General features: G+C 35.8%; 2 protein-coding genes across 3 annotated transcripts in view; both read left to right on the forward strand.

Moving 5' to 3' along the window:
* Window positions 1-7911, forward strand: part of LOC134254954 (glycine N-acyltransferase-like) — a 31642-nt gene extending 23731 nt beyond the window's left edge. For both annotated transcript variants that reach the window (XM_062737489.1, XM_062737488.1), the window contains one exon: window positions 7464-7911. In XM_062737489.1, coding sequence (XP_062593473.1) covers window positions 7464-7875 — 412 coding nt within the window. In that variant the 3' untranslated portion in view covers window positions 7876-7911. The remainder of the gene's footprint in view (window positions 1-7463) is intronic.
* Window positions 7912-10166: 2255 nt separating this feature from the next.
* LOC134254952 (heat shock 70 kDa protein 12B-like) lies at window positions 10167-14385 on the forward strand. Its single transcript, XM_062737485.1, has 4 exons — window positions 10167-10497; window positions 11815-12033; window positions 12350-12500; window positions 12603-14385. Exons 1-4 carry the CDS (start codon window positions 10207-10209, stop codon window positions 13685-13687), a joined length of 1746 nt encoding a protein of 581 aa, XP_062593469.1. The 5' UTR covers window positions 10167-10206; the 3' UTR covers window positions 13688-14385.
* Window positions 14386-16037: the final 1652 nt, after the last annotated feature.

Here is a 16037-nt window from a genome sequence, read left to right on the forward strand (position 1 = left end):
ACCCAGAAAAAGGATGGGGACCCAAAATCACTGGGTTTGTAATGGCATCAGCCTACCCAAACCAATGGTACAAAATGTACCTATGGGTAGAGTACCAGTCTGATGGGCACTGAAGGCACCATGCCTGGTTGAGCAGCGCAAGCACTACTGGCGTTTGTCTCTCGGATCGTTTATTATATACCTTTTGGTTGGTAGGTGCGAATTACCTCACGCGCGAATAACGAGCGGTACCGCCAGTATTCGCGCGACATTTGTAAACAACTTTGCACCAAGTAAACAAGGCTTTAAAAAGTATTACAAACGCTGGAAAAGGATGAATTATTGGTTGGGAATTACTTTGGAGATGATGCCAAGTGTATTTCGAGTTACATCAGTTGAATAACAATGCCAGACGGCCATTTGTTATAACGATGGGATTAATCAATGGAGGAAATTCGGGTTTGTACTATACAACCAAACAATATTCGTTTGATAAACATATACGATGAATTATAAAGCCTACATTAATAACATACGATGATTGGTGATATTCCCATGATATTTACAAATAAAATTACGACATGTACATTTAATATTTAGGGCATAAATTGGGTTGATCCAATCTTGTGGGTTGTTTTGGGTAAGGGGAAAATCTGTAACACTACATTGTCGAGTCAGATTCAGACAAAACTAAGGGACCATGAAAAACATTTACTTGATATGCAGAAATATGTGAAAGATCTTAAACATTCCCAGGATGTTGCATCTGCTGGAGCCAATAAAACACAAACAGAGTTAAACAGACATGCCAACATGATACAAAACATGGCCCAGAACCTAGATCAAGTGAGAAGGGTCAACAAGCAGACAGATGAGCATATTACTGATCTACAATACCGCTCAATGAAGATGAACCTGATATTCGACAATTTGGGGTACGAAAGTAAAGAAGAAGACCTTTACTACAAATTGAAGTGCTTCCTATCCAATGAAATGGGTATCCATAGGCATATAGAGTTCATTAACATCCACAGATTTGGGCGTCACCGTCGAGGATATAACAGACCTATTGTAGCAAGGTTCTTATATCAAGGTGACCTTGACTTGTGCCTCAAGCAGTCATCACGCCTGCGATCAACTCCATACCGAGTGTATAGGCAATATCCATCAGCCATGGCAGAAAAGAGGCGTTGTCTAAAGCCGATAATGAACAGACTGTGGGAAGAAGGTGACAGAGTAAAACTGGTGCGTGACAGACTGTATGTTAACGGAGAACTATATGAGGGTGACGAGGCCCTGGGGTACGATGAGGAGGAGAACTCCGAACCCGATGTTGAGACCATGGAAAGATAGGATCTTGCGGTCGCGGGACCGATTTCAAAATGTAATGACTTGGACACTATCCGCGGCCTTAATCCGCTCCGGGTACTTTCTTGGAACATTGGCAAAGGACTCAAGAACAAGCAAACAGAAAGTGAATTTATTGATATAGTTAATTCAGCAGATGTGGTTTGTGTTTCTGAAAGTTGGATAACAGAGAATGATTGTAACATAATTTTTGTAGATGGTTATGAATCACTTAAATTTCCTCGTAAGACTGGTAGAGGAGGTGGTTTAGTTATATTTATTAGAAAAGAAATATTTAAATATGTCTGCTTATTAGAAAATATCTCTGATACTATAGTAGTGTTAAAACTAAATCATGTTCAGCTCAATGGTAAACCTATATACCTTATTTTCTGTTATTTTCCTCCCCATGGAAGTGTTTTCTATGAGCGAGAGGAAATTGACTTATTCCAATGCTTATATGATCTTCTTGTTAAATATAGTACTTATGGTCATATATTTATATCGGGTGATTTCAATGCCAGATGCGGAGAAAATGATGATTATATCACCAATGATAATATTAATGAAAATATTACAGATACATTACAACCTTTCTACTTATATACTTCTGACATTTGTAACATTGAAAGAAAAACACAAGATAAATGTATTAACCATTATGGTAGACAATTGTTAACATTATGTAGAAGTGTAGGTTTACGAATAGTTAATGGTAGACATCCCGATGATCTTAGTGGTAGTGTAACATTTTGCAGTACAAATGGAACAAGTGTTATTGATTACCTTCTATGTGAACAAGATATGATACAGAATATTGAAAAATTCAATGTTGGTACATTTAATACTCTCTCTGATCATTCCCCATTACTCTTCCATGTAAAATGTGATAAAAGTAATTTCGGTAACACAAAAGAATGTACAGATATAAGTAGGAATGTTCGGACTGTAAGTAAAATTGTAAAATGGAACGAAGCGAACTGTACTGAAATTACAAACGCTCTCCAACATAATATGTCAGAGTTGATGAACATTGTTAATACACCTATATGTAATCAGAATGAGGTAAATAGTTGTGTTAAATCCTTTTGTGATGTTATTAACAACATTGTGTTACCTCAGTGTGATATACGAACTCCCAGCAGCAATGGAATAAGATATAAGAAAACTGAAGATAAACCATGGTTCAATGATGAGTGTAAATCAAAATATATGGAATATAAGAACGCACTTCATAACTTTAATAAGTGTAAATCTACAGAAAATCACCAATCTTTGATTCACTATAAAACAATTTATAAAAAGTATGAAGATAAATGTAGGAAGTATTATAAGAGATATGAGGGAAATTTATTTGAATATTTAAGGAAGAACAATCCTAAACACTTTTTTAAGCTTTTCTCAAAAGATAAAAAATCATGTACTGATAGGTCAATATCTATTGATGAGTTTGTGGAATACTTTCAAAATTTGATGGATGATGATCATAGAAGTTTTGAAGAAAGGGATCAACCGTCAAATAATGATATAACAGGGGATGCTATCTTTGAAGAGTTAGATAGAGAGATATCGGGGGAAGAAGTATATGAAGCAATTAACAAATTAAAGCGCAATAAGAGTTGTGCAGAAGATTGTATGTTGAATGATTTTTTCATTACATGTAAAAGCCATATTGTACCATGTCTAGTTAAACTTTTTAATTCTATATTTAGTACTGGGTATTTTCCAGAATCGTGGGCTCAAGGTTACATAGTCCCTGTATTCAAAAAGGGGGACCCCAATGACCCCAATAATTATAGAGGTATCACATTGACTAGTTGTTTAGGTAAACTTTATACATCTGTCTTAAATAGTCGTCTATTAAAATGGGATTTGGAAAACTCTATATTATCAGATGCTCAGTTTGGTTTTAAACCAGGTTTCTCTACTACTGATGCCATTTTTGTTTTACATACAATGATTACCAGACAATTAAGTCGCAGAGGTGGAAGACTATATTGTTGTTTTATAGACTATAAAAAAGCATTTGATTTTATAGATAGGAGCAGCCTGTGGGTTAAGTTAATAAAACAGGGCATTGAAGGAAAACTATTAAAAACAATAAAATCACTATATACCATTGTTAAATCATGTATTAAGTCAAATGGTGTGATGTCTGAATTTTTTGAAAATAGAGTTGGTCTATTACAGGGTGAGGTGTTATCACCAATATTGTTCTCTCTTTTCGTGAATGATTGTGAATTACATTTTATAAGAAACAACTGTCCATCTTTTGAGTTCAATTTACTAATGGCTGAATCTGCTGATTCACTGCAGAAATTGTTAGACTCTTTACTTTTATATAATCAAGAATGGAAGTTGAAACTTAACACTGAAAAAACAAAAATTGTTGTGTTTAGAAATCAAGGAAATGTAAAGATATCTGAAAAATTTATGTACGAGGATAAAGAACTTGAAATTGTCAATGAATTCAATTACCTAGGTATGCTTTTTAATTATAATGGGAAATTCAATATCACTCAGAAGCATGTTGCCGATCAAGGTCGGAAGGCATTTTTTGCAATTAACTCAAGAATGAATAATTATTATCTAAACATAGAAACAAAATGTGCAGTTTTTGATACATATGTGAAAAGTGTTTTGTCATATGGAGCTGAAATATGGGGTTTCCACAAGGCTAAAGATGTTGAAAAAATTCATAGTAATTTTTGTAAGAAAGTCTTGGGTGTGAAATTATGTACTCCAAACAATATGGTATATTATGAATTAGGCAGATTACCTTTGTATTTTTTAAGGAAACTTCAAATTTTGAAATATTGGCTTAAACTTAAAAATACAAACAACTGTATATTGAAAGCTTGTTATGAAGAAAGAGTAAGGAATAATGACAAATGGTTTACTGAAATTAAGAATGAATTTGATAAGCTTGGTTTAAGTTATCTCTTGTTTCAAAACTTTGACACTCGTAGAGAATATGTTATTGTTAAGCAAAGATTCTTTGATGTGTATAGTCAAGAAATCCTTCATAGTATTAAGATGTCTACTAAAGGAAAGTTGTATCAACATTTTATAGACCATTTTTGTTTACAGAATTATTTATCAAAACCTATTAAACATGCATACAAAAAATGTATTACAAGCTTTAGACTGTCTAGTCATAAATTACGGGTAGAAGAAGGTAGATATGTTAATGAAAACAGAATTAACAGAAAATGCTTATTATGTGACTTAAATGATGTAGAAGATGAATTCCATTTTATATTGAAATGTCCTATTTATCAAGATCTCAGAATCCAATATATAAAACAGTATTATGTTAAGAAACCTAGTGTCTTTAAATTAATTCAACTGTTAAGTGTACAAAATGTTAAAGAAATGTCTAAATTTGGAAAATTTTTGTTCATTGCTTTACAACGAAGAAAAGATTTATTAAACTGTTCATAGCTCATGATATGTTATGTAAACATTTATTATACAATTGTAAGATCTGAATATATGTATACCTTGTTTGTAATACAACCATTATGTACATGTATCTGTCTGATATGCCGTTTGGCATAAGGAAATAAAGAATTGAATTTGGCGTTATAAAGAGAATTTTATATAGCAGGAAAAACGTTCTTGGGAAATCATGGCGGTATTGCGAAAATGGCGATGAATCGAATGGCGATAATTCGAGAATTGACTGTATATAAAATCAATACTATCACATATTGTACAATGTTTAAAAGAATGTTAAAAAATTCATGTAACTCATTTAGGTTCTTTGTGTGTTTAAGTAAATATCGTTAGAAACTATCAGTTAAAAACAACGTTGAAATTCCGATGAACACTATAACCATTTTTTTTGCTCCTTTGTCATATAGTAATTTTCGTATATACTACCACCCGGTAAATATCAAAAATTACAATATGACACCTTTATAAGACGACCTCCTTCTATATTTCTATTTGAGGCAAAATCTATCTTAAAAAAAATTCTGCACAAGGAAAATATTTCCATTCAATTTGATATATCCAAATGATCTCGAAATAAAGGGCACATCAGTCTACCACATCCGCTTCCTATTTAGATGCCTATTCAATATAGACGGTAAAGGACAACTAAGGCCACACCAATAATTTTTTTTGTTCGTCGGACCCGCGCGCTCGTAATTAAACAAAACTTATCAAATAATATTAATTTAAATTTCCGGCACCATGGGAATTCTGTGCCATCTTCTGCTCAATTTCCGCTCTATTTATTGTACTTTTAATCTACTTACTCTACTTATAATTATCCGCTCAAATTTTTTCACGCCCCGCCTAAAAATTTTGCCTACAATAAAGTAATAATATTATTATTTAACCGCTAGCCCGCTCGTACTTTTTTCTTCAATGTCCGACGAACAAGAAATTAAATTCGTGTGGCCTAACTACTAAATTGTATGACAAACGAGATGACTCTAACTTTTCCATCATCAATTTTACCTCTATTCACGCTTATACCACGTATCACCTGTAAACTGTATTGAAGAAAACAAACAGTGATCGATCTTTAAACCCTTTCAAGCTCACCAGGATATATCGTATTGACATAACAATAGAAATAACCATTATTAACTGACAATGCCTCGTCGATATACATGGTATCTAAATGTCGAATTGAAGACCACCGCAAGTGTTTTCTTCTTTTAACGAATAGGATTTTTGACAAATTCTGTTTTATATGAATACAAAGATAGGTACATGCTAATAACAGGGCGCAATTGGTACCCATGGGAATTCCAATACATTGTTGAAAATCACACGAATATTTTCCATCAGAAACTTAAGCACTTCTCAATATCAACTTTAGAGTACTAGTATGTACAATCAGAATGCTTTTTAGCTCACCTGAGCCGAAGGCTCAAGTGAGCTTTTCTGATCAAAATTTGTCTGTTGTCTGTCGTCGTCGTCGTTGTTGTCGTTGTTGTCGTCGTCGTTGTTGTCGTTAACTTTTCACATTTTAGACTTCTTCTCAAGAACCACTGGGCCAATTTCAACCAAACTTGGCAAAAGTATCCTTTGGTGAAGGGGATTCAAGTTTGTTCAAATGAAGGGCCACGCCCTGATTCAAGGGGAGATAATTGAGAAATAGTGAACATTTGATGGTATGTTTTAAAAATCTTCTTCTCAAGAACCACTGTGCCAGGAAAGATGAAACTTATAGGGAAGCATCCTCAGGTAGTGTAAATTCAAATTTGTTCAAATCATGACCCCCGGGGGTAGGGTGTGGCCACAATGGCCGTTAAAAGTTTTACATAGGAATATATAGGGAAACCTTTTAAAATCTTCTTTTCAAGTACATGTACTTCAAAGCCATGATTAGTAATATTTATATGGAATCATCTTCATGTAGTGTAGATTCTAGTTCGTTCAAATCATGATCCCCTGGGGAGTGAAAATTAAAGCCCCCCCCCACCTCAGTAAACTTTCAGTTCTGATCTGATATGTGCTTTTCCCTAGCCGATGTGCTCAGGTGAGCGCTGTGGCCCCTGGGCCTCTTGTTAACAAAATAATTTTTCAAATGACTTATGGTAAGGTAAGTGATTTTAAGAGTTCCATTTGTATTGAAAAAGCAGCTGTCGATGATATCAAAAAGCCTGGACTTCAAATCATCGTGCATGGGGAATAGTTGTATATAAAGTTGAAAAGTAACTTTTTATACTGTAAATTTTGGTAAAATTTTGTGATTTTCCAAAAGTTTCCTGGAATTTTCAACCATCCAAATCTAATTTACTTCATTTTTAGTATATTGTTGCACAGTTCTCCTGATGTTTCTCTTTCACCACTGTTAATATTTTTGTGAGAAATAAAGATAGAGGCTTGGTAGAACATATACGGGAACCTGCTATGTATCTATTAGGATTTCTAAGAAGTTTTGGAATCCAATATATAGATATGGCAATTCAAAGTTCATTCTGGTTGTTGGGAATACAAACAAACAAAGACAATGTTGTTACCTGCATACGATTTTCAGATCCGAAATACTTATGTAAAAGAACAATATGTATTTCATTGCAAGAGTCAAGAATTATTAATTCTAGGTAGTCTGTACATACTCGTAAAAAAAACTAGTAGTTACGAACCCTACGATCTATGTTGTCTTTTTTCAGTACACTTCCTGATGGCTTTAAAGAGAAACGTTTAGAAGAGGAAAACGTGGAGTTAGTCCTCAGTAATTTGCAATATAGAGAAGCTAAAGAATATATTGTACACATGATTAACATATTGCCAAGCACGTGCATTCTCAATAAAGATGACAAACCAGTAGCTTGGATACTTCAGCAAGAGTATGGATGTTGTGGAATGCTGCATGTGATGCCAGAATATAGAAGATTAAATCTTGGAAGCATTGTAGGACAGCTTCAAGCCGAAAAAATTTTTGAAAATGGCGATGAGGTCTATTCATGGGTAGATAAAACAAATCATCCAGCACTAACTTATAATCTGAAAAATGGTGTAGTTCCTTTGCCCGATTTTATTGTAACTTGTTCAGAATACATGTACAGAAGAGTGACAAATTAAAGACTCATAGAATTTAGATATTAAAGCAAACACTTACCTGGGTACTTTGTTTTTTTCTTAATTATACACACAATTTCTAATGAAAGTTTTTGCATATTTTTATCACCCTGGTTCCATCAGTGCATACCGGTATATTACACTTTTTTCTTCTTTTTCTCCTTCAGTACTTTAACTTCTAGTGATTCATCTTCTTGGAGTACAATAAGTGGTGTCCTTAAGTTGTAGATATACAATAAGTGGTGTCCTTAAGTTGTAGATACACAATAAGGTATTGGAAATTTTGAATGACCCTGAAAGGCTCCTAGTAAATGTTCTCCCAACTTAAATGTATCTGTCACGCCTCGCTCTGTGATCGAAAGGTCGTGGGTTCGAACCCCGGCCGCGACTGACCTAAGATGATAAATTCCTTCGTCAAACGCTCGGTACTTTGAAGTTAAAGCTGCAGGTCCTTCGGATGAGACTTTTAAAACTGAAGCCCTGTGTCAGGAGAGGTGTTTGCACGATAAAGATCCCTCGTTACTCAACGGCCCAGAGTAAAAAGCAAAGGTCTCAATTGGAAGCCCTTCACCTGTTTGTGGTGACGTTGCTATAAATGAGAAAAAAAATTCTGGAATAAGACGTAAAATGACGTAATCATCAATATGTCCCGCTGCTTTTATTGCAGTATCCTCTCATGGTGGACCATCTCAAGCTTTTTAACTTTAATTCAACATGATGTGGATTTCACATTGATGCACAATAAGCCTGGTTTGGAATAACAAGTGGGTCCTCGTTTCCGGGCTAGAAGAAATCTTTTCCTTTCTCTTCAAAAATCCTTACCTTTTGGTTGCCTTTCTTGACAATCTTATTTACCAAATGTTTTCACTTTAGATCTAGATACAAAGTCATCACTTTGTTTCTAAGTTCTATGGTCGATACATTGACCTTATCAGCAAATATAATTTATCATTTAAATGATTTAATTGCTGACTGACGTTATTCATACTAATTGTTAGTTCATTATTTATACTCTGAATTGACGACGGATTTTTCCGTTATTTCCCGATCATGACAAGTAGCACAAGGCGGGTGTGATCGGTCGGCAGGGGATGCTCACTCCTCCATGGTACCTGATCCCACCTCTGATGTTTTGGAGGTCCTTGTTTGCTCTGCTTCTATTTTCTTTATTGTTTTATGGACTTTGATATCGAATACTGTTCGTTATCTCCATATAATTCATCTATGCATGTTGACTCCTAAATACTTGACGGTATAAACTACCTGTGATGTTTGTCTTTAAGCAGGTACTGGAAAACCTCGAGGCTCTCTCTGCATCAACTGCAAACAATCTTGTCCTCGTTGGTGTGCCGGGAACTTAACAAAGGGTTTCAAAGAGTTTATGATGATGAGATCTTGTTGTCACCCTTTATCCATGGATTGTGCAAGTTTATGGGCCAAAGCTACAGCTTGTTTTAGCTCCTTTTTTTGCTCAACGTTTGCTCTCAGTAAAGATATTGCTGTCTAGTGGTTTAATTTTAAGACGTTGTTTGCTTACGTGTTCTTGAGATTTACATCCAAAGCATGTCAAGGCACCGATCTAGAATTGCTGGACTTAAAACAGTCTACCTTTTTAAACAAGGCTGTCACTGACAGTGTGAATGTATAATGATTAACTGATTACACGTTGAAATGCCTTCCATTGAATTCACCTCTGTCCCTGGATTTGTGATATGTACCATAGTGCAGTTATAAGTATGAGTAAAAAAAGTTCTCGGATGAGAAATTTTATTCAGTATGACTATTGATACAAAATGTTTGTAGAATTGTGTATTACTATACCTATGAAGGCCAGTTATAGGGTTAACGAACTCTTAATTCTTTTAAAATCACTAAAATTCGTGAACATCTGGGAGCTTTGCCCCTTGGGCCTCCACCAGGACTAAATACACTCGACCCACTAAGGGCCTTAAGGCGACACTAGACCCTTTCCTCTGTAAAAAGACGCCCTACCACTGAAAAAAATCAACCCTCATTCCATGATTCACTCCATAGCTTATTATTCGGACATCAACTTCTGGACCAAAATGACTTCCAGAAATTTTATAAGCTAGTATATACTGTAGGTGTCTGTATTAGCCTTGTACATTCTCCCACATATCCACTTATTTATCAATGTACTTTCAAACATGATTAAAGGTGAGTTCCGTTGTCCACCTGTGCTCCCGTATTTGCCTTTACAAGCAAACCGAAAGTAGACAGGTGCTCAGTGGATCAATTATTGTTTTGCAAGAAACTTTTCTGCGTAATAACACAAAGATGTGTTCCTTATTTTATCACTAGTGGATACAAAGAATGTCGACGGAATGTGTAATGATTTGTGCTATAGATCTTGGCACATCGTATTCCGGGTATGCTTTTGCCCCCAGACAAAATCTCACAAACAATGGGTGTGATATTTACTCCAGCCACTGGGAGAGCGATCTGCTGTCTCACAAGACACCCACGGCCATCTTACTGGACCCCATCATGAATTTCCAGGTCTTCGGACATGAAGCGAATACTAAATTTGCCAAATTAGCCGAAGATGAAAAAGATGCAGATTGGTTTTATTTCAAAGACTTCAAAATGGATTTATATGATAAGGTTTGTAGGTGCTATTTATAATGAATATGCAAGCATAAATATACTGCTTCCGACACTAATTCAATTTTCATTTTAAAATATCATTTAGATTATATTTTTGCCCCCGTAATTGAAGATTTGGGGTATAAAGTATTTGCCCTGTCCATCCGTCTGTCTGTCCGCAAAAATTTAACCTTGCCCATAACTTTTGACTAGGTGGTGCTATGGCTTTCATATTTCACAGGTATATATCTCGTGAAAAGACCTTTTTTGGGTATCACCAAATTTGACCTTTGACCTTGGAGTTTTACACACTTTTACACAAAAATACCAAACTTTGGCCATAACCTTTCAACGGTTGATGCTAAGACTTTCATACTTCATATTTGTATTCTTTGTGACAAGACATTGGATACCAACAAATTTGACCTTGACCCTGGACTTCGTTCTACCTTTTAAAAACTTAAACCTTGGCCATAACTTTTGAACAGGTGTTGCTGGCTTACTTCACAACTGTATTTCTTGTGAGAAGGGCTTAATTTGGGTACCAAGGTATTTGAATTGCATTTGAAAAAGTTTAACCTTCGCAATGTTGCAAAACAGGGGCACCAGTATTTCACAAACACATCTTGTTTAATTAGAAGTAATGAGTCTTTTATTGTCAATTTGAAGTAGGCCTACATGTACTTGTAATTATTAAACAAGATGTGTTCGTGAAACACTATGCGCCCGGCGGCAACAAAGTTAAAAAAAACCCCATATATTTAGCATATAGATCAAAGTCAAGGTCATTGACCTTGGTGTCATGTGAAAGGGCTTAATCAGTGGTGTATGCATGCTAAATATTAAGTCTCTATCTTTCTTCTTTCAAAAGTTATGGCAAAGGATAAGGTTTGCCGACAAAAAAGTTATATTTAGCGTATAGGTCACAGTCAAGGTCACAAGGTCATTGACCATGGTGTCATTTAAAAGAGCATAATTAGTGGTGTATGCATACCAAATATGAAGTCTCTATCTTTTATGTTTCAAAAGTTATGGCGAAGGTAAAAGTTTGCAGAAAAAACTATTTTTAGCATGTAGGTCACTGTCAAGGTCACAAGGTCATTGACCTTAGTGTCATTTGAAAGAGCTTAATTAGTGGAGTATTCATACCAAGTATGAAGTCTCTATCACTCATGGTTCAAAAGTTATGGCAAAGGTTAAAGTTTGCAGACAAACAGATAAACAGATAAACAGTCAAACAGACAGACAGACAGACAGGACAGACAAAAACAATATACGCCTCGGATCTTTCGATTCGGGCGCATAAAAAATATACATCTCCTGTTCCTTCTTCAGGATTTAACTGAAAGTTCAATGATCCAAGATATCCACGGAAAATACGCATCAGCCCTAAAAATATTTGCAGAATCTTTAAAATTCCTCCGAGGACACTTTCTTGACATGCTTCAAGGGCGTAACATGGGTGTAATGGAGGAATTCATCTTCTATGTGGTGACGGTCCCAGCGATATGGAGTGATGCAGCAAAGCAGTTCATGAGAGAGGCTGCCGTCATGGTAAATATTGCAATAGAATACCAATTTCTACTACTTAGTTTAGTTGAAAACCTATACTCAGTAAATTGAACTGAAAGGTGTTTAAAATCTGTCGTTTTTCGAAATACATTAAATGTTTTGATCACTTTAAATTTGCTAAAAGGCATGAAAAATCCCCTAGAAAGATGTAACGGTCCATAAAATAAAATTCAAAAAACAAAAGAAAAACTAATCTCACACTGAATGACTTATAGATAAAGTCATATTGTTAAAAATAAAACACATGACATATGGAATAATTAGAAAGAAAATCTTACTTTTATTTCGATCCATTTAGGCGGGAATGTGTCGACAACGTCTTGCATTGGCTCTTGAGCCCGAGGCCGCAGCACTTTACTGTAAGCGGCTTACACCAGACAGAACTGTCCAAAGGGAGGAACCTCCTGAATTCGTGGTAGATCAGCCATATGTTGTTATCGATTTAGGTGGTAGGTATCCAAAGGATTTTCTATTTCTGTATTTTAGGTATAATCATAAATTAAACAATCCAGGGGGATATGTTCTCAAAACTGTCTTACTTTTATTCATAGGTGGAACTTCAGACATCACAGTTCAGAAAGTTTCGGCGGCAGGCAAGTTTCAGAACCTGTATAAGGCCTCGGGGGGACCGTGGGGAGGAAACAAAGTCAACAAATGCTTCCTTGAACTATTTGTCAAACTTTTTGGGGATTCCATATTCCATGAATTCTGTAAAAATAATATGGATGACTTCTTTGATTTGTTACAGATTATTGAAATAAAGAAGAGATTGATTTCTGAAGACAGAAACGAAACGATATCACTCGACATTCCCAATTCACTTATGGATCTCTATGCCAAAAGTTTAGAAACGGCAATAAAAAACGCAGAATTGGATGAAACAATTAAGGCAAGGAAGAGAAATAAGATAAACGTTAGTTGTTCTTATTTCCAAGATCACTTTAAGGAAATATGTGATAAAACTATAAATTTAGTAAAGACCATTATAAAGGAAAATGTTCAGTGTCAACAAATAAAAACGTTAATAATGGTTGGAGGATTTTCGGAATCAAAGATGGTGCAAAGTATATTCAGAGAGAGTTTCCCGGGATATGACGTCAAGATTCCTTTAGACGCAGGATTGGCTGTTTTGAAGGGTGCAGTGATTTTTGGATATGATAGCAGTGTAATCCAAACTCGAATGTGTCCATACACGTACGGAATAGCAGTTCTTAAAAAATTCAATCCCCATGTCCATGATGTATCCAAAAGTTTCCTAGAAGACGGACAATGGAGATCTGATGATTGCTTTGAAAAGTTTTTTGAAGTAGATGAACCTTTAGCCATTGGTACAAAACGATCTATCAGTGTTAATATCAGTCATGTGGGTGAAGATCGTCAAAAAGACAGAAGAGAGCACAAGGAAATCGAGGTGTTCTCGTCCTCGCTTCACTCGCCTCTGTATACGACCGACCCCACATGTAGGTCTCATGGTTTGATAAGCGTGTACCCACCGGGAGGGGAGTGGCCTGTTTATGTCAGAGGACGTGTAGAAATAGAAGTCACGGGAACAGATTGTTTCAGCATCTCGTATATTGACGAAATAACGCAACAAACAACTTCCGGAACAATCGACTTCCTGAAGAAAACTACATGATGCTCTCGACCAACCCCCAACTCCCCATTCTATATCTAAACGTTCAAGGAATGTCCTCATTTGTTACTTTGCCAGTTTCTTGTCAAATAATTTGTACAGTCGTATTACATGGAAGGTATAATCGGACGAAGTATCCATCAACAAGTTCAGCCCTTGATTTACCTTGCTTTCTAGCTAGCGGCAGAATTACTTGTTCTCCACGCTTCGACTATTTATATTATATGACCACGTGACAACCCTAAAATCGAATACTCACCAAGAATAATCATAAATAGTGTAACTTAGTGACATAATTTACACCCCTCGAGACCTTCATCAGCCTTTGACTCTCCATGAATGAAAGTAACAATTGTTTATTGTTAATTTATCGTCTAAATACTAGTATCGAAATGTCGAGTTGAAGCTCATAGCAAGTGTTTTAAATAAATTCTGCTTAATGGGAATATAAAAACAGGACAGCTGGTAAAGGAGCACAATTACGTGTCATTTTGAATATCAGCTGTTTGTTGGAAAGCCTTGTCTCCCAAGACTAAATAAATACTTTCAATTAAATACTTTCCATGAGATCTCCAGCATGATTTTAATATCAACTTTGAAGTACCTGTTTATACAATTAGAGTGACTTTTCAGAGAGTAATTTTGTTGATTTATCATTACCAATCATAAGATAGAAAAATGTTCGACTTCTATTTTATTGAAGGGGCAGTTGTCTAAATAATAAAATTATGCAAATGTTGTTATACGATGCAGCCAGAATATTCTTTTTTAAAATCATCTTCTCTACGGAAAATGTTTTAATTTAAGATATCCTGTATTGAAGAAAATAAGAATAGCTGATGAAAATAGCCTTCATGAAGAATTTTGTCTCAGTATAAAAAGGAATACTTTTATAAAGACAAAATTCTCAACATATACTGTATTTTTTAAGACGCTCCTTGCAAATATTTTGATTACTGATATGACGTTACCAGATGCCGGTGAAGGCCTTTTTGGCATTTGGATCAATGGTTCCTAAGCATGTCAATGCCTATTGTGACACGGGGCCTGGGTTCATATTATCTCTTATGGAAGATATTTCGTAACTAACGAATGTACTCTTCTCTATACTTTTAAGCTAGCCTTTATTAAGACTTTTTTTCTAAGTAGAAAAACACGTTTATTTTCCTTCAGTGGTTTGGCTTCTTGTTTTATAAAGAGTTTGAGTAAGGAGTTGGTCTTTACGTCGCGGGTTCGAATCCCACTGCGAGGAGTGAGACCTTTCATGTGATAAGACGATATAACCGGTATTGTGGTTGTCGCTGGCACTGACAAAAGTCTCAATTAATGCACAATTGATCATAAAAAGCCGAGTACAAGTCTAATTTGGCAATCTACTTCGGACAATGGTTGGTGTCCTGATAAAAGTGATAAATTCTCCAAGGGACGTTTAAAATACAACAACCAACTCTTTCACTATTGACAGATATCGCATTCAGGTAGGTATACATTAAATTTAAAGTTTTCGCGCTCTGCGAGTGAAAGAGTTTCCTCAAGCGTAAAGATGTATACAGATCGCGGAACTCGATTACAATGGCGGAGAAAGCAGAGAATTGTTCGGACTTTGACCGACTATCTGGTCAGTCCTTGCCGGCTTTAAATGATGCCATAAAGGAAAAATTCCTGGGACAGGAAGGCTTTAAAGTGATAGATGACATTTTCAGCTCTGAAGAACTGTTTACACAAACCTTTACAGAGACACCCACGGTACGCTGGTGTGGAGTTTTTGTGGACGGGTAGTACGTCAGAGGGAGTCAACATTCCCAACATGTCAAAAGGAGCTGATGGAAAGGTGGAGATGGAGTTTGAAATGGATATCTTGTGTGTATTTCGGGATGTAGAGGTTGGTACGGCGAGGGACAGCCCGGTCATTATGGTACAACAGGAGGGGACACCCAAGGGGTACTATCTTCTCTACGTGAACAGCCCCCAGTATAGACTTAAATGGCGACATTTCTGCACTTCCCCTACCTCTCCAGGACGAAAAAGTGAAATGTACTTAAATCCTTTCCTTCTTGTGAAAGACTTGTATGAACAGATTGAACATATATTTGGACAAATTCCACTTCTGAAAGACAAGTTTAAATTGGAATTTAATCCCCCCGCCGTGACGCTATGTTTAGGGGGATTTGACAGTATTAAAGTTAGCTGTGATTTAGTTGTTGCTTTAGAACTCCCTTCCAGGACTTTACCAGGAGGGTTTCTTCCTTGGATGGAAAATCACGGAAAACCCGCATGGCTGTCAGATGATACGGTACAACGATTAAAAAATGAATCTTTACATTTAGTAGGAAAATGTTCTCCAAAAGGACAT

The sequence above is a fragment of the Saccostrea cucullata genome, unplaced genomic scaffold (genome assembly GCF_032062105.1).
Source record: "Saccostrea cucullata isolate Sc308-1 unplaced genomic scaffold, CSIRO_AGI_Scuc_v1 ctg4528, whole genome shotgun sequence".
NCBI classification, from domain to species: Eukaryota; Metazoa; Mollusca; class Bivalvia; order Ostreida; family Ostreidae; genus Saccostrea; species Saccostrea cuccullata.

Bases quoted from the DNA above. Each gene is read 5' to 3' on its own strand.
- LOC134254952 (XM_062737485.1), top strand. From the start codon at position 10,207: ATGTCGACGGAATGTGTAATGATTTGTGCTATAGATCTTGGCACATCG. The intron at 10,498-11,814 runs GTTTGTAGGTGC...TTCCTTCTTCAG, and splicing joins AAATGGATTTATATGATAAG to GATTTAACTGAAAGTTCAAT. The intron at 12,034-12,349 runs GTAAATATTGCA...CGATCCATTTAG, and splicing joins TGAGAGAGGCTGCCGTCATG to GCGGGAATGTGTCGACAACG.